Source organism: Gigantopelta aegis, chromosome 10, assembly GCF_016097555.1.
Source record: "Gigantopelta aegis isolate Gae_Host chromosome 10, Gae_host_genome, whole genome shotgun sequence".
Taxonomy (NCBI): Eukaryota; Metazoa; Mollusca; class Gastropoda; order Neomphalida; family Peltospiridae; genus Gigantopelta; species Gigantopelta aegis.
In genome coordinates, this window is record NC_054708.1 from 41,002,235 (window position 1) to 41,022,498 (window position 20,264).

The 20,264-nt window shown below is 33.7% G+C and overlaps 1 protein-coding gene and 1 long non-coding RNA gene across 3 annotated transcripts in view; one reads left to right on the plus strand and one right to left on the minus strand.

Moving 5' to 3' along the window:
* The window catches only part of LOC121382721 (putative GPI-anchored protein pfl2), a 28,588-nt gene that overhangs the window by 5,932 nt on the left and 2,392 nt on the right, over positions 1-20,264 (plus strand). The window contains exons 2-11 of one of the 2 annotated variants that reach the window (XM_041512274.1): positions 56-137; positions 2,567-2,686; positions 6,442-6,566; positions 7,389-7,591; positions 7,843-7,956; positions 8,418-8,550; positions 14,286-14,314; positions 16,010-16,121; positions 16,564-16,665; positions 19,718-19,852. In XM_041512274.1, the coding sequence (XP_041368208.1) occupies positions 56-137; positions 2,567-2,686; positions 6,442-6,566; positions 7,389-7,591; positions 7,843-7,956; positions 8,418-8,550; positions 14,286-14,314; positions 16,010-16,121; positions 16,564-16,665; positions 19,718-19,852 (1,155 nt within the window). The remainder of the gene's footprint in view (positions 1-55; positions 138-2,566; positions 2,687-6,441; positions 6,567-7,388; positions 7,592-7,842; positions 7,957-8,417; positions 8,551-14,285; positions 14,315-16,009; positions 16,122-16,563; positions 16,666-19,717; positions 19,853-20,264) is intronic. The other variant, XM_041512276.1, reaches the window with a different exon arrangement.
* LOC121382722 lies at positions 8,406-12,322 on the minus strand. Its single transcript, XR_005959211.1, has 3 exons — positions 11,922-12,322; positions 9,876-9,986; positions 8,406-8,543 (listed from the first exon to the last, which is right to left on the minus strand). It is a non-coding gene; the product is annotated as an uncharacterized LOC121382722 (long non-coding RNA).

The following is a 20,264-nucleotide window of genomic DNA, read 5'->3' on the forward strand; positions in this document are numbered from 1 at the left end:
GTTCAATGTTGGCTTAATATTAAGACCTATTGTGTTTTGTTTGTTTTTTCCCTAGCTTTTATATAGATCATAGTACCAAACTGACAACTTGGGAAGACCCCAGATTTAAAAAACCAAGCAGACCTGAAGCTGTTCAGGTAAGAATATAATTGGGGAAAAAACAAGACAAAAGATGCATCTTTAATTGTAATATATTTTTAATAGTACATGTAAATACGATATAATTTTTTTGGTAACCTCGGGGAAATTCTTGTTGAAAAATAGTATTCAAATTTAAGCTTAATAAATATAAATACGGTGAAATTTCCTGTTTTTTGGCCCAAGGTCTTGATTTTTGTGGGAAATCCTGGAACATTTCTTTAGTTTAAAGATTCTTGTTGTACATATAGTGGTAGTAGTTATTTCTTGCCAATTAAAACTTTATTTTTGGCTACAGATTTCTGTACTAAATTATTTTAACCAAACTGATAACAATTTTGAGGTGTTAGTTTCCAAGGTACATGCCTTTATGTTTGACATAAAATTAATTTTCAGTTGCTACAAACACCAGGATTTGCAATAAAAAGTTATAACTAATGGCCAAAAACATTCTACACTACCTAATATACTAGGGTCAGTGGCTTTAAATGCTTCGTTAGAAAACGTGTTTTCATAAACCTACATCTTCAATACTAGCACATGAGCTGTGTTTTGGAATGACAGGCTATGAATTTAGTGGAAACATCACAGATTTTTGCAGATCACTTGTGGCTCATTTAAACTTGTTCAGTTGTGTTATTTGCACCCTCACACACCTGGCTACCTTCATGTTTCCACGTCTTCTCGCGTGCACTGTATTACATGCTTTATTAGTGCCACATGGCTATATTAGTATTATTATGTCAAGCAAAGGGCTGCAACTAATCAAATGTATGAATTTTGATCCAATTTCAGTGTATCTTGGTTATATCTTTATGAACTTTTACCGATTATACATGTACCACCCTGGGGAATCAATAATTTTAATAAACTTTAATAAACAATATTCACAATCCTCTAGTTTTTAAAATTAGTATCAATTACAGTGTAGATAAATTCGGAAAATACCATTTACAAATATTGCCAGTTGATTTTTCGCCTTTTTTTTTGCTTTTCATTTTATTTTTGAAATATTCCAGATATTCAGAATTCCCAGTTTTCAAGAGTGATAGTAATAATTATTATAATTTTTTATGCATGTTTATATCAAGCCATCCATATTGTTAAAAAATTTACTTTAAGGAGTAACATAAGCAGTCTCATTTTGAGAATAATGTCTCAAATTGCTTCTCAATTTCTAACATTTGCTTCTAGATTAAAATTTGAGAAGCAAAGATTTCTTCCCATTCCACAAAATTAATTCCAACCCATGGTTAACATAATTTTTTTTTTAGAAGTAATAAAGTACAGCTAGTAGAATGTTAAATGATTCATACTGTTAATAAGTGGAAGGATAATAAACAAGTTTTATTATTATATTTTTGTTTTAGATAAAACAATTTTCAATTTTTACAAAGTTACTGGAATCAAATTTATTATTGTACATTTTGCTGTGCTATTTTAATTATTTTTCTGATAATATTTTTTGATGTTTGATACATTGAAACTGTTATTATTATGATCATAGAGGATAATAAATGAGTTCCCAGTTATTATCAAATTTATGTCCTGAGTGAAATAATTTTCACTGGTCACAAGCTTTAGCGAGTGACGAGTGAAAATTATTTCACAAGGGACATAAATTTGATAATAACTGGTACCGAGTTTGTGATTTTATTTATTACCTCAGTTATTTGGTGTTTTTTTTTAGCCTTTATTTTCGATATAGCCTATATCGGCTACACGTCCATGTATATAGAAATGACGTAAACTACTTTACTGCTCTGGGTATTGCTTTAACTTTGTATTTTATTCACGGTTTACAGATAATTTTCAAAACCCAAAGTTCTATATATTCTGTAAAATGATTTTGTATGATTTTTATTTTCCCTGTTATGAGTGCCTGCTGGGGTAATAAATTGTTTTATATACTAGTCTTAGTATTGCTATAACGTTTCGCTTTAGTCACCTTCAGGCCTCTGAAAATTGTGTCAACAATCGTTTCATCTGTGCATTACTAGCTCTTGTCTAGTTTTGTGTAACCTTTTTTTCATTTGAACATTAAATTTAGGACATAATTTACATGCTTGTAAAGGTTTATTAAGTTTAAAAGTGCTTTCTGAAATCTGTTTTGTTTGATCCATATAAATGCCTTATGCAAATAAGAATTTTCAAAGACTTGAAGGAAATTCTTACGTTAGAAATATGTTTATTCAGTTAAAAAAACAAATTGGTAGTACATGTATAACTTATCTTTTGAAGAAAGAACATTTTCTTCAAACTGAGAAAATATGAAAAATAGTTTACTGGTTGTAATAAATTTGTTTATAAATCATGAGGAATATTTCTTGCATGTACTAAATATGTACCAGTACTAGCAGTATTTTGCTTGTGTGGTGGAGTGCATGCATGCTACATCCATGTTTGTTCTGTGCCATGTTGGTGGTAGGCCCTCAGCCATGGTGCGGGATCACATCACAGTACACCACAAAGAACAAGTGACAATATCCAGCTGAAGGAAATGAGGCATGGTCATGCAGGAGCCCATGGCCACAGTCAGGTTGATCAGGTTTGTACTTAGGTTGATTTTCATTATGCAACATTCAACACTTGAATATCTGAAACTACCAGTCAAACTATATATACAGTACAGTATTCAGCACTTGAATATCTGAAACTACCAGTCAAACTATATAATATACAGTATTCAACACTGGAATATCTGAAACTACCAGTCAAACTACATATATAGTATTCAACACTGGAATATCTGAAACTACCAGTCAAACTATATATACAGTATTCAGCATTGGAATATCTGAAACTACCAGTCAAACTATATATACAGCATTCAGCACTTGAATATCTGAAACTACCAGTCAAATTATATATATGGCATTCAGCACTTGAATATCTGAAACTACTAGTTAAAAACAATATATTCAGCATTCAGCACTTAAATATCTGTATCTACTAGTCAAACATTAATACTGTAGATCCTGAAATCAACGCGTCCCTAAATTAATGCGAATGACGGTGGGCAGACTAAAATGCGACATTATATTAATGTGAGTGGCCTCCCTTTGAAATATTAACTTTCCTAGCATTTTACAGAATTTCTAATTTCCAACAAATCAAAACTTACGTTAATAAATTTTGGTTAAATTATGTCAAGGTTTTAAAATGTTTGACAGATATCATCTACAGATTAATATTATATTTGTTTAAGTCTAAATTGAAATTGGTTAAAACATTTTTTTTAAATCTTCCCCAAAAGAGCAGTGCTGTCAAATCTTACTCATTCAGCGTGAGACTCATGCATTTGAACGTCGTGTCACGCTCTCACACCGGTACATTATTTTTTCAGGCATTTTAAACATTATTTCAAAAAAATATATGTACATATATATTTTTTGTTGTTCATTTGATCTCGACGACCGACAAACAAGCCTACGACTGCCGCCCAGCCCGGTTAAGCATCGTAAGGCATTAAAATCCTATAATAGGTGTCCACGTTGTTTATTGGTCAGAATCGTGAACCTTGACCAATTGTCAGCACGCTTATTTCCCATGCCGGTTTCTTCGGATTCATGATGTCGGACTCAAACCAGACAAAATCTCACTCCTTGCAAAAGTTCCAACTTGAGAGCTCTGCAAGAGGTCAAAACAGATTTTGACGTGGGTCAATTTTCACGAGTCGTTTGGGTTAGGACAAATAAAACCTAATTGTTATTTTCGCCTAGTAGCTTTTACTTTAGTCCTAGGACACAAAAAGTACATTTTCATATTTACGAAAATTTCTCATCTTAGATTCTTGTTTGAATATCGTTGTCTATTAACCTTTTCATTTGTATTTGAACTACTGAAGAAAATCGTTTGTGTAAACACTAAAACCACACGACGACATATTGGTTGTCAGAAAAATTCAAATTTTATGCCCTGATATTATAAATAAAAAGAAAGTTAGATTTTAAATATTGCTTGGACAAGTATGATTTATAATTTATCTTGTATAGTCAGGAGTTAAATATCACACTTGTCACAATATATTTATATTTATTATAAATCATACAGTATTTGATCCAAAACATGTTAATATTATATCCTCTATATGTTACCAAATGTAGAACATAGCATACAATGAACCGGTAGTGTGCTTGCCTGGTATGAAGGAAATACAGTACATGTATGTCTTATCTAGCTGCTTCATCTGCAATATACTTGTGGTACAAACCTGGACACATTGCTGCTTAGTCACTAGCACACTGCACTACGATGTAATTGCATTGTCTGTTTAACCAAATTTGCCACGTTACTAGGTATGTTTTAAAAATATATACTGTATTATATACCTGAAAATGTTTATGTTATATAATGCGTGTTAAACTTTGTTTGAAATGTTTGTGTGTTATAAATATTTAAATATATTACATGTGCAGGTCTCAAAATAGGAACTAAAATATGGCTTGCTGTTATTTAAAAAAAAAAATAAGGCCAAAAGAAATATATCTTGCCAAAACAATATGGCCTGCAAGCAATAAAACAGCATGGGGTGAAATGAGGGTTTGAAATAATGTGTTGGAAATTGGGACCTCTGAGGTGGATTGTAAAATTAAAATATAACACAATCACAAGCTAACTAGACGATGAGATAACTGTACATACATTACATCTGTATGACCTGCGGTTTGGGGCTATTTTAGCACGTGAATTTTTCAGTTAACCTGCTGGGTCTAAAAATTAGACTGCTTAAAAAATTAACTTTTCTCAGGCTGCTATTTCCAGGCTTGCTTGTTTAGTAAGTGATTGTACAGTGACTTAGTACTAGCTAGATGTTTATATTATCATAAATGAGGAATCAAATTGCAATAAATTCACATATGTTTATATACTCCATGAAGCTACTGAGGTACAATGTATACATACATCTATATAGACAGATACAGTTCTTTGTTTTTATTTACTTAAACAATCTTTCTTTTGTTTATTTAAACCTGTATAGATTTCAGGACACTATTGTGGCCTTCAGTAACACAGTTACATTGTATATGTCTGTTGTAATTATTTAGTGGTGTCGTGATATGTGCTAGCTATCCTGTCTGTGGGATCATTTATTAAAAAAATCTCCTGCTACTAATGGGGAAAATGTACTGGTAGCGGGTTTCGTCTTTAAGACTATATGTCAGAATTACCCAATGTTTGACATCCAAAATTCAGTGGTTAACTTATGGTGTAACTCTTAATGGGATGTTTTATGTTCTGTCATGTCTAGGAAGTTGTATATCATTCTAAAAGATCCCGCAATGTTCAGAAGTAGCCTATTGTGATCAGTATGTTTCCTGTCTGACATTACATGTTTGCATTGAGATGTCTGTGAAGCAGAGTTTGAATTCCTTTAAGTAATGTTTAATTCTGTGATTTGTCACAACAGTACCAACTGTAATATGTTGTTGACTTACATTTAAGTACTGTAAAATACCTAAATGTTAATATATATGCTCTTTTTCATGATTAATTATTACAAACTCATGACCATGATCAATCAAACTAAATATATATTTTACAGGTATGCATTCAAGAAGGCAAACATATAGGCTGAGTTATTTATGGCTTCATCAAATCAAATTAAGAATATGTGATACATTTTCAAGACCATTTTAACTTTATGATCATAAATAATAATAATTTTACAGCATATTAAAAATAATGAAGCAAGGCATTTGCTTCAGAATGCTGAGATGGGGTATAGCTGACATTATGCCATTTGTAGTCCACTTGCAATCCCTGACAGTTAATTAGTGGATAAAGCTGCATATTTGTTTGTTTTTAACAAATTGTAACAATTTGTTATTATACTATATATAGTAATAAAATAAATTTAAGAAATTAATTTTTGGAGGTAACATGTGTATATAAATACATATCCCAAAGTGTTCTTTCTTTTGTTTGTATCAGTTTGTGAAGAATCTTTTAACGCCTCACTAAACATGACTGTGGACATGTGACTATACAGTATGACATTTTATGTCTTGTCCAATAGGTTTCATCAAGCACAATACTGCTGTGCTTTTGGTTTTGGCATTCATGATTGTGTATAAAAAAACATTACACTGGACATAGAACTAGAAGCTGATGGCATGGTATGGGTAAAGAAATGTGCTTATGGTAGTGGCTTTGGGTTTTATATTTTGTTTTGTGAAAATAAAATTATAATGTAAAATATAAATCATAGAACATTTGTGTGGTTTCAGGTGTAATGTTATTGCATTGTAAATTACTAAATGAATATACTTAGTATTATTGTTGATTAAATTTCTGCAATAGGATACAACATTTATCAAAACTGGACATGACTACAGACATCACACAAGTGAGAGTAGCCCAGCAGACAGGCTGAAGGCCATGTTTCCCTTGGCAACCAATGCTCTCATTAAAGATCTTCTAACCATGTAAGTTGCATGTTTATTAACAAATACTCCCAAGTTATCAGAAGTATAATTTATTTCTAATTATTGTTGGCGGTTGCATGATAAATGCAAACTGAAGATTAGGAAGGTTTATTGTAAAACCCAGACTCAAACGTTCTGCTTTGTGTATTTGTCACACCGCATCAGAGAGTTGGAGTTCTTTTCATTTTTCAAACTAATATCAAATCCAGGATGCATGTTTTGACTAATTTACGTTTTGGGGAATAACTGACCTGATTAAGATGACCAACATAACACAGGTGTGCGTGCAGGGATTTATGCAGGGTGGAGGGTGAGTCTAAACTGTGGGGAGAACATTTTCTAAGGGGGAGGGGGGGAGACTGAGACATGCTCCTGGAAAATATATTTGAAAATGAACCTCACCCTTTGCACACACATCTGTACTGGTGGTATATAATACTCTTATGAGTAATTCATTTTAACTAATGTACAAATGTACCATGCAGTATGACAGGTTTTTTTTTTTTGCCTTCCATTATTCTCATCTCAGGTGTAATATGTTGGTTTTGTTGAACATTTTCTTACACACTTATATAATCCTGATGTTCATATACATGTATATGGTTCATGTATAAATATTTATAAATCTTAAGATACTGTGTTGTGTGTCTTTCATGAATAAGCACCGTAGCACATTTCTATTTTATACATTTGCTTAAAACAGATGTCTGTTTTATTTGAACTTTTCTATGGTAGTTTGTTTGATTAAAAAATAATTAGTACTTTGAGTAACAGGAAATTTGTTGATTTTCTATTTGAAATGTTTTGTAACTGATGTTTCAGGTTTGATAACGATGAACAAGAGGCAATGGAACAGTTGGTTGATCTTGGTTTCGAGAGAAGACGACCATCAGCTGACATCTCAAGGACAAGCTCACCCCATCGCCATGCCAACAGCCATGCCAACAGCCATGCCCGCGCGCATCTGGAAACACACACCACACAGCAGCATCGCCGCGGCAGTTCCCCACACCATGGATCACAGGGTAGGACTGCAATCTGAGTTGTGATAATATATTATCAGCAGTCGAAATGGAAATATTTTGGTTTGGTGTTTTTGTGGAGTAGGGGGTTGTTGTTGTATTACGGCACAATACAGTAATTATTAAAAGTATTCAACTAAATGGATGGATATAGATCAAATATATTCCCTCACATGTTTTATAAATAAGCAGTATGTTCAGTAGAATAATGGCACAGTGTGTATAAATATTTTCTAATTCGTACTATTTGTCAGGCACATCACTTATTCAGCCCAATGCCAGAACTAGTTCTCCCCAGAGACGTACATCAAACAACCAACCCACAGAGCAGACAAGATCTCACTTATCAGCAGCAGATAAGAACAAAAGTATGTCACCATTTACTGATTTAGTCGAAATTATCAAGAAATAGCATACTTTATTTTTAAAAACCTGTTTTTACAAATAATTTATTGGTCACAAAGGGAAATAAAGTTTCTCATAAATTAATAATTATTTATGTTTTATTACCATTAAAATTAACTCTGAAATTTGTATTTCTAATTTTGATGGCCACAATATATTACAGTGTTGCAAAACTTCGATTTCCCTTGATATGAGTGTATTACAGTATATTTTTATGTTTAAGATGGTCATACACATACTTGTAATAATTCAAAAATAATCCAGATAATGTTGACTGGCTAATAGCACATACCCACAGTGCCATTTATCACTATTACTCAAGTAGCCAGTGGTATTACTATGCCACCTTAATGTTCTACTAAATGATCTGATCAAGTATAATTAATATTATTGGTGTTATGATTTCATATTATGTTCTGTTCAGTTCTAGCACAGATCACTTCTGAGTTCCCAAGTTTGCACCAACAAGTGATCACCTTGGCAGTGGATTCTTGTGACCATGATGTGGACAGAACACGGTGTGTTCTAAAGGAATTAGTCGAAGATGAATCTGCAATGTAAGTACATTTTCATTGTTACAAATATAGTTAGATGTTAATTAATTCCATTAATTTTTAAATTACAGTGTAGTCATTTACAAAATTAATGCGATTATTTTTTACTTTGATGGCCGTATGAACCACTGTATGAATGGCTTAAAGCAGTTCTGTGATTCATATGTCCACGATTGTTAAAAATACTATGAAATAACAATCAAACTCGTTCTTCAGGAAGTTAATACACAGCATATGGGGAATCGCCATTCTATGGTTTGACTTTTTGTATGGTACCCAAATGAGTTAATTCTCACATTTTCCCAGCAAACAACATTCAAAAACAATGTCACAAACAAAACAGTTATTTGATTAATTTTAAACAATATAGAAAACATCTATTAAGTTTTTTAAGCATTATCAAAAGTAATACAAAATTGAAATTCATTGAACATCAGTTTCTTCTTATACTAAAAGGCAAAAGTTATTGTGACACACAAAAGACAAAGGTAATTGATGATAAGTTTTACTACTGTGTATGAAACATTATAATATGGAAAGAGAAATGTCCGAAGGTATGGAAACGAGCAATAGTTCATGCAAAGGGTGCACCTGCCATATGCAAATGAGCCACATCACTAGAGGGGGTCCAGAACGAAGTTCACACAGTCAGTAGCGAGTGTGTCCACCTTGAGCATTGATACAGGCCTGGCACCATCGTCTCATTGAGGCCACTAAATGCTGGAGAAAGTTCATGGGAATGCCTGTTTCGCAGATGCGTGGTTAGGATCCATGTGTCTTGTTTAGGGGTTGTCACGGATGGTCGGCCGCTACGGGAACGGTCCCTGACCTGGTTGTTTTGTTGATATCATTGCCATAAGTGCCATATGGTGTTTCTGTGGACGTTGAATTGACATGCGATGCCACGCTGCGAGTTCCCAGATTCAAGCATCCCTATGCCTCACCATCTGTTATTTTCACTGAGTCGTGGCATGACGAAATTGCATTAAACAGTTCACTAATGGTGTTTTTCTGACTTCTGGACTTCTGAAGGCTGCACAGAGTGACAATGATTTGCCACTGAATGTCTGTCCTTTTATGGTGAACACTGGACAGGATTTTCCCCAAATATTCCATGTTTCTTGCACAAAGCATGCAGTCACGGCAACAATTGCTTGGTTGCATTTCTTCAAGCTGTTTCATGCACATTTTCTCTGGTTTACATCAATAAATACATTCACAAATTTATTACTTCAAACAATCCATGGCACAATAACTTTTGCCTTTTAGTATAGTTTATTGTATCTATAATATAATACGCAAATGTAACAGTTTCAGAGCATTCTGACCGCTTCTGCTCTGTTCATTTATTCTGCCAACCAGCTTCTTTGTACTTCTCTGGTGATGCACTTCGCAAGGATCCTTTTGCACGCAGATTCAGTCGACTTCACAAATTGTGCCTACAAAGATGAATTCCATAAATAAAACGATAATGAAAGCCACAATCTTTGTCACTTAATATTGAAGTGGCTATATCCATGGAAGCTGTATATATAGCCTCGACTAATAAAAGCTGGGCCTGTGCTTATAAAACGTTTAGTCTAGAATCAGTCTGTAATGATGTCACACGTATACAGTTTGTATGGCATTGCCATGACGTTAAAGTATCAGACTCTATAATAATAGTCTTGGGTCTAAACTAAAGGTTTTATAAGCACGGAGTCTGCCTTTCTTCACATCGGTCATATTTTTAGGTTGAAAGCTGTTGTCATGAATGAGAACCCAAAAGAAACAAAACACACACAAAAGTAATTGAATACAACCTTTATTACATAAATAAATCCTTCCCAATCAATACATACACACCTTTCATGCTTTGATGTCACTCATAATATATTTAGCCTATGTTGATATTAACCTTCAAAATATCTCAGATTACTGTAGAATAAAATAACATAAACTTTCAAAAATTTAATATTAAAAAATGTAATGTCATGATTGAACACATCACAGTTTACTACCACCGTTCACCATAACCATCATCACCATTCATCAATCTCTATCATCACCATTGCTGTCATCATCATCCTTCATCATTGTAGTCACCATTCACCAAACACCATCATTATTGTTCACTGATCACCATCATTGCCGTCATCATTATGACATTTACTGATCATCACTGTCATCATTGTGACCATTCACTGATCATCACCAACTACCATCACCATCATCGTTCACCAACCACCATCATCATCGTTCACCAACCACCATCATCATCATTCACCGATCACCATCATCATCATTCACCAACCACCATCATCATCGTCATTCACCAACCACCATCATCATCGTTCACTGATTACCATCATTATTATGATATTTACTGATCATCATCACTGTCATTGTCATGACCATTCACTGATCATCATCACAGTCATCATGACCATTCACTGATTATCATCACCGTCATTGTCATCGTCATGACCATTCACTAACCATCATAACCGTCATTGTCATTGTCATTATGACCATTCACTGATCATCGCTGTCGTCATTATGATTATTCTCTGATCATCACTGTGGTAGAATTTCGTGCGTGCGAGTTGTGTGGCCGTGTGTCGTGCAACTACTCTGGACCTACGTACTGGGTAAGCAACGAGGAGTGCGTACCGCACGCTCGAATGCACGCGTGACCATGAAGGCGTTTACCACATAAATAATAGTTAAAATGAACAAGACAACAAGATGTCACTTTAAAGATGGGTTGTTATTGCATCGAAAACCACAGAATTTTATACATGAAATATTATGCAGATATCAACCAAAGTTGTGAACTAAGAATACTATTAACACTAAACTATGAACACATATAGTTAACCAGTGATGTCAATTACAAGTATCACAGTTAAAAATCTATATTTATTTAAACAGCCAAAAGACTAGGCAGTCGCCCATTATCCATTGAATGTTCACACTGACCGACTAACAACACCAGGAGACTTGACAATAGCCCATTATCTCAAGATGCTCCCAATGACCAGTTAATTAAAGAGTTATACACAAAAGAACTACAATATTTAACTACAGTTAATATTATATACACTTACATACACTTATAGATATTTATTTAAACCACCAAAAGACTAGGCAATCGCCCATTATCAATTGAGTATTCTCAGTGACTGACTAATAACACCAGGAGACTAGACAATCGCCCATTATCTCAAGATGCTCTCAATGACCTGTTAATTAATTATCTATCCTAAATTTAATAAACAAAAAAGAGTAATTATTGAGTTGGATCCCAAAACTTTACTTTAAAGTAATTTAAATTGGATAACCTATTAATTTAGAAAGATTGCAAAGGAAGCTAAAGACAATCATCTATTTACCTCTCAATGCTGTCCAAAATGTAAGAAAAATATTCAATGAAACGTTATAACTGCAAAGTTTAGCTCGATCAGCTGATAGTTGTCAAAATTTGGATCCAACTGTTTACAACTGACTTAACAGTTCTATTTATACCCCAACATTGACATCACTGGTCTTTTTTGAATCTCTAGTATGACGTCAAATATACTCTCAAGAAAAACACAATATGGTCTTACAATACACAATGGATACACAAATCAGCGAATATCTAAGCATATATTTCTAATATCAATGTTATTTATAATCCATAACGTTAATCAAAACAACAACATCGTTTTCACAGGTTAAGCAATAACACTACGGTTCTGGTCTATTAACCAACAGTGCTTTATAGCAAACCGGAAATAGTTCGTCTCGTGCATTTCCGCTCACAAAGCAGACGACATTTAGCAAGAAATACTTAAGTTTTTTGTGAAGTAACTCAAATATTAATATTCAGTTAAGTATTTACTGAACTATAATTACACATAATTTAATCACGGACATTGGCCTGTCCATCTACACGTTAATTACTTTAAATCAAGGAAGAAATAAAAAGGTAAACGTCAAGTTTCAACATAGCTGACCACGGTGAAACATTGAAATTTAATTTTAAAGGATCATGCTCTTTGAAACAATTAATTTCACAACAATCACCCTCATCGTTGTTGTTATGACCATTCATCGCCGTGATGACCATTTACTGATCATCACTGTCATGCGCATTCACCGATCATTGCCATCATCATTATGACCATTCCCTGATCATTATCGCCATCATCGCCATGATCACCATTCACTGATCATTACCGTTGTCATTATGACCATTCACTGATCTTCATGATCATTCACTGATCTTCATGATCATTCACTGATCATTGCCATCATCATTATGACCATTCACTGATCATTATCACCATCATCGCCATTGTCATGATCACCATTCACTGATCATCATCATCATTCACTGATCATTGCCGTCGTCATTATGACAATTCACTGATCATCATCACCGTCATCGCCATTATGATCATTCACAGAATTTCATCACTGCCTTCATCATTATGACCATTTACTGATCATCACCATTGTCATTATGGCCATTCATTGAAAATCATCACCATCATTGCCGTCGTCGTCGTCATCACCATTCACTGATTATCATTATCATCATCGTCATCATCATGACCATTCACTGATCATCACCGTCATCATCATGACCACTGATCATCACCATTTACTCATGACGCCGTCATTGTTATGACCATTCACTGATGATGCCGTCATTGTTATGACCATTCACTGATAACGCTGTCATTGTTATGACCATTCACTGACGACGCCGTCATTGTTAAGACCATTCACTGATGATGCCGTCATTGTTATGACCATTCACTGATAACGCTGTCATTGTTATGACCATTCACTGACGACGCCGTCATTGTTATGACCATTCACTGATCATCATAATCATGATTACCATCATTATCACCATCGTGATTCTTACATTCAGGTTGTCACCAACCCAGAGTAAATAAAGAAACATATTTCACAGTATTTTCAACCACCTCTAACTCTGTAACTCTTCTTTCCAAAATTACTAACCCAGGCTCACAATGCATGCACCACACTAGTTGATACCCACACTTTACAATTACCTTCAACACTTACATGCCAGTCTACTCATTCTCTTTTGTTACATCATATCAAACGTAACACATTAATCCTAGCTTGTTATATTAAATTGCCCTGACTTCATACAGTTTATCACAGTGATTATGTGGCTCAATTATTATATATTTGACTTGTGACAGCTGTCCATCTCCACATCCCAGTCCTTGTCTCTCCAACTGTGATAGGTGTTTGTCTCTTGTGACTATTTGTGCCACACACCTGCCATTTCACATCAGCTTTTAGCTGTGGGCTTGGTCTGACCACTTTGGAGAGTATTCAGTAGTTACTTCGGTCTTTGTAAAGAGGCACTTGTAACCAGCTGTTGTCAGTGACATGGGTCAGGCCAGCGATGAAACTGACAGACAGGATCGAAATATAGAAAGTTTTTGATATTAAGATAATGAGAATGATAGCCAGAGTGTGATAGATGAGAAAAATTAATAGAAGTGTGAGTCAGCTTTGACAGGATTTGAACCACTGTCATAGGCTTGAATGTCCAGCAGCTTATCCACTAAACCATGGAATTATATACATTTGTATTATAGTTACTGTTAGTACTTACAGTAGTGGTTGGTAATAATGGTGTTGACACAAAAAAAACAAATGGAAATAATAATTTTACTGTTTAATAATTTTATTATCTGATATATTTTTATTTTTTAAAACTGTAGGTCAGGGAGATCTTCCTCAGTGGCACATGGTAAGTAAAATATTAGAAACAAGAAAACATTTTCCACAATAATCTCTTCTGATGTTTCCAAATTTTAAATTTAGTCTTCGATCTGTGTAGTAGTTAACTACAGCTTGTTGTTGAAATGCCCTCCTGGAGTGTGGTACTTTATTGAATTAATCACTCACACCCTCAGTGAAAGCTTTTCCATCTTAATGTATTACATGTATGTACTGTCAAGTCATTAGAAAAATGCACATGAACAACCCTCCCTACTAATTACAATAAATAGCAGTGGTATTCTTCCCAATGTCTGAACCTTGTTTTTTGGGGTAACATTTACCAATTGACAACTATTGATTAAATAATACGCAGATATATGTATTATTAAACATTATTTCTTTTCGTTGTTCCATCTTGCCAAAGTGTGATTTGCTGTTTGAACAGCTAGGATATTAATATCCGTAGCTGTCTTTGGTTTATATCTTAATCCCCAAATTGTATTGAAAAATTACTTTAATGTCAAAATAGCCATTTCTACATAATTCAGCTTAACCTTTAGACTAGTGGATTAATTTTGCCAAAAACCACAATGAGGAGGTACAAGTTTATAAAACAAATTCACATATTTTCACTTCAAAAGTTTATAAATACTGTAACTCAGGAAATGTTAGCAAGCATAAAATGTTAGCGAATTTAGTGATGCCATACAAGATGCTAATATTTCATGACGCTAAATTTAAAGAAATACAACAAATTGTTCCAAAAAAAAAAAAGTGCAATTCTTTTGTCTGTGATTAACTGAAGGTACAACAATGGTTACATACTATTGATTACACCAAGAATGGCAAACAATAATAGTTAGTTAGCATGCATATTACTACAGTATTCTACTAAATCCAAGATTTCTTTAAACTGCATAACATTAAGATTCGCCAATTATTATTTTTTTAGCTGATCCTACAACTTAAGCTTATTCTTTTTTTAGTTTCTTATATCTATGTCGCTAATATGTCACTTATTTGCATTTCGCTAAATTTTAAGATTGCCAATATTTTATGATTTACAGTACATAAATAATGTTCATATACATGTGTCAAAGGATAAGTATTATTTTTATGAACTAATTTTTATATTTTAGAGCAGTTAATGTTTAAAATAAGAAGAAAAATTGATTAAGTCGATTAAATGTGGCCAAATGTCTTATCTGTTAGGTACTGACAATATTTTTAGTCATGTGTTTTGCTGATAACAGTTTGTGCTAGAATTGAACTACAGTTCATATCCCAATTATATTTATTGTTGGTAAGATGGTCAAATTTATAATCAAATTAGTTGTCACAATCAGCTATCAATTCTTCAGAATGACCGCGATGTTCCACCATTGTTGTCAAGCAAATCAAAATTCCCAGTTCTGTCTTACAGAAAATTGTCTTTATTATAGCTATTTTCAACTGTTTTATTATTTCTGGCCAGTGCAAATAGGCAGAAAATAAGAAATGCTGAATGCACTGTGGACTGGCAAGACGTTGGACAAGATATCACCTTTAGTATCCTGAAGTGTAGTAAAAGGAATTCTTAAATATTTTACAGTCCTCATAAAATTTACAATGTGCATTGAGTGTGTGTATATGGTGATATATACTTCTCTTAGCAAAGATAATTCTGGAAGGACATATTTTCCATTTTGTGTTATCTAATTAGGGAGGATGGTTTGTGTTTCAGTTTCAGACAGTAGTAGCACTCCAGTCACTTATGCAAAAACATCGGTAGTAACCTCCCCTGCCAGTTTGGAGCCAGTAGTGTTTGGATATGATTCCTTTTCTCAGCAACCAAGGTATTTCAGCATTGGTATTTAAGAGATTAAAATATACAGTGTTATCTTGTTCCTTTTAATTTTTTTACTTTTGATGATTATGTCTTATTTGATTGTAATTTAGGGTCAGAATAATGTATGACAACAATTAATAATAATACAATGCAGTCTTGTGACTTCATAAGAACTGGGAAACATTTTTATATACAGCAACATCGATCAACTTCACCATTCAACTTTTAATAATTAAATACTACAATTATAGCTTTATATTTTACCCTGTTTTGTACATATTTTTGTTTACACTAACCATGTGAAGGAGTAAATTATTTACTGATTCTTGAATAAAAAAACAGAATGAAAACTTGTATTATTCTGTAGTTTTAGAAATCAAATGATCTGCTTGTTTGTTTGTCCAGATCTATAATGAATTTAATTAAAAGTGTAAATGTTATGGTTGAAGCTCAAGTCCTACCACAAGTCCATCACGATCTGTTGAACATCCATCAAGCGGTCCAGCCACCCCAGCAAAACACCAGCAGCAGAAGGCAAAACATGTCACCAAGTGAGCAGTCATTCTTTAGTATTTGTTTGGGGGGTGGGCTGGGGTGCAGTGTTTATGCCCCTCCTTTCTCCCATAATTCAACTTATTTTGTTGTTCATTCTCACATACCACTTTTTTCTATTAGTAAATGAAATTATTTGGTTGTACTATTTTATGGACATGTTGTTCAATGTATAATCTTCACGTTTCAAAACTTCAACATTGATTCATGCACTTTAACGTACGTAATTATGAGTTCTCAATCTGTTCCTGTGCTGCTCTCAAGGATGAGCGAGCAACTTCTGCAGACAACAAATGATGTGCTGACCCACATAGCTCAATCATGCTGTTTGAGTGACGAGGACGAATCGACTGCCGAGAATCACGCTGATCACCAGGACAGGTGCCATGTGTAGAGCTGCTGCCACTTGTTATTGCCCATCTTCGCATGCCAACACTACCATTCTCTACCAGTAGTCCACATAGTGGTGTATGGGTACAAGTTGGTTGTCTTGGTTTGAGAAGATGCTGTTTTCCAGGCTCTGTAATGGCCTGTACAGAGTATTATAATTTTTATAGATAGACTAGTATCTTAACACTACCAGAGATGAAAAGCCTCTAAATTCTGGTGTTTAACGCAGCCCAAAACTGTTGTTGCTCTTATTAGTTCCCTACTGCTCGAACCGGTTTGGGCTAGATGGCTTCCATTGATGTCCTTCAGTTCATCTGTCTGCCCTACATTTAGTTTTCCACATTTTGTTTCACAATGCCTCAAGATATTAAGTTGAAATTTTGTGTCTAGCTTTATCATGCACTGTTATGTCCCTTTAAAGTTTGTTTTCCAAATTTTGTTTCGCAATACTACAAGATACTTAGCTGAAACTTTGTGTATATCTTTCAGAGGCAGATCTAGGGGCCCCCCCCTAAATTTTGCGACAGTTATAATTTTAGTATATTATTTTTTAATTTTACGACCCCCTCCAAACCTCCCCCAAAGTTCCATTGGCATTCTGCTTCATGTCACTGCGCCCCCCCCCCCCCCCCCCCCCCCTAAATTTTCTGGATCCGCCACTGTCTTTATTATGTACTGTTACAGATGTTTGACATTCATGGCGATATACCCATTTTTATACACCTGTCTTTGACCGGTTGTATTATAGTATGGTGTTGTCCATTAGTCAATTTGTAAAAATTTCATTTCCGGAGCATATCTTTTTATCAATTTATAAAGGATCATCAAAATCTTGTATGCAAATACAAATTAAGATGGTGGTGTATCACATACCATAACTAGGTCACTGTGAACCACTTTTCATGCATTACTGTACATTGAAGGAAATCCTTGTCCAGGCCATATTGTCCTTATCAATTCATATAGGATCATCAAATCTTGCATGCAAATACAATTTGGGATGGTGGTATGTTGTGTACCATAACTAGGTCACTGCGACCTTCTTTTGATGGGCATATCATGTACCTCACCAATACTCAAGGAGTTATGGCCCTTTAACTTGGGAAATAAGAAAACAATTGTACATGTATTGCTTTTCAACACCCAGCAAAGTATTCTTATTTTTAGTTTAAGGTAATTTTTACCTCAGTCTGCATTTGCATGAATCTGAATCTGGTCTAACATTGAGCCTTGACTGCAGACTGCAATCACAGATCCAGATGTGTGAATTGGAGGGAATCGCTGGGAAATTATGTTGTTAATATATTTATGGATAGCTTTAAAACATGGCATGTTTAGACTAAATATCTCTGAATTCAATATTTAAAGAGGTCATTTCCAAAACCTGATATACCCATTTACGTCATTCTGAGAAATTTGTGATTTTGCTGTGAAATACATGTATGATGTACTGTATTCACACAATTCTGTTTAATGGACATGTATCATATTTTGACAAACTCCAACTCTTAATTTGGAAATTGGTGTGTATCGCATTTTGGAAATGAACACTTAATTTGTTGTTATGTTGTGTACATATATTGAGTACTGTTATTATGAGTACTGTTTATATATACATTTACTTCACACTTAATTTGTTGTTATGTTGTGTACATATATTGAGTACTGTTATTATGAGTACTGTTTATATATACATTTACTTCACACTTAATTTGTTGTTATGTTGTGTACATATATTGAGTACTGTTATTACGAGTACTGTTTATATATACATTTACTTCACACTTAATTTGTTGTTATGTTGTGTACATATATTGAGTACTGTTATTACGAGTACTGTTTATATATACATTTACTTCATTCAAGCAATGTTTACTCAGTCTGTCTATATAGATTGTTATTCACTCTATACAGACTACTAAAAACAGTGGCCAGCATATAGGATTGTAAATTTGCATGCCTTGTTAGTTGGGCCAATTTTACAACTTTCTACATTATTACTCTTTGTCATGGCATCTTAGTGTTGTGAAGTGACACTCATTATGGATTGGCATGCCGGAACATGTGACGTGTAGCTGTGTTATGCTTTGCTTTGTTTATTATTTTTATTCATTACCAGTTAGTAAAATATTTATTTAGTGATTAGAAACATTTGTGATTAAGATTGGGTTCCCCTAGTTTTCCATAGGAAAGTGATATAGAAATAGTATCTCTCCATTATAAAACATTGTTTTAATACATGTAGTCATTTGTTTATGAAGTTCATGTTATATTGGCAGATGGAGTTTGTTATATTTAAAGCTTAGCATTGTTTGACAATGTGCTTACAGCTGTCTCTAAGTCAATCGAACATACCTTGTTTTCTATTCTGAATAAAGATCATTTCTTAAAGCAGGTGCTATTGTCTAATCAGGATCAAAATCTGTTTCATTATCTTTAAAATGAAATATTTTAACATGTACAGAGTTAAAAGTATTCACTTGAATAAATGAGATTTTTAGTAAAAATAAAAAATTAATATTGACATTTTACACATTTTCTTATTGTGTTAGAGTTTCTGTTACACTTCATAAAAACTCTTGATTTATGAGATATATTTGGCATGAGTTTATCTGCTACATCCATCATGTATTTTATTATGAGTTATGGTATTTTTTTAAGACCCAAGAAAGCATTAGCACCAAGTACAGTAACGAGGCAACCACTCCAGCAGCGACAATTTACATCTGCTAATAGAACCGTGGCAAATGGACCAAACCCTTCTCTAAGAAATGGACCAGATCCAACTCTCCTCTTGTAAGTTTTATTTTACTGAACATTACAAATGTATGCCTGTGCATGTGTTTGGTTTCTTATAATAGTATTAGTTTAATTAATCTGTAACAGGAGGATTTAAATAGATCAATTACTGCCATCTTCTTTACAGATTTTTAGCTGAATATTTCTATCTTTCTGTTAGAAAGAGTTATTAAAACAATTTTTGTAAGAATTACAAAAACAGAAGAAAAAAACCTTTCAATAGTCATTTTGCTTTCACATAAAAAGGAATTGCTGAATACAGCAAATGGGATAGGGGATGTATTGACTGAAATATCGGTAGTAAATATCAGTGAGAATGGTCTCAGGTTGGCTAGGATGAACAAAAGACTATAGTTCCTTTGGTAATAATTGAAATCTATATACAGGCTTGGGTGTTGTTAATGCTTTA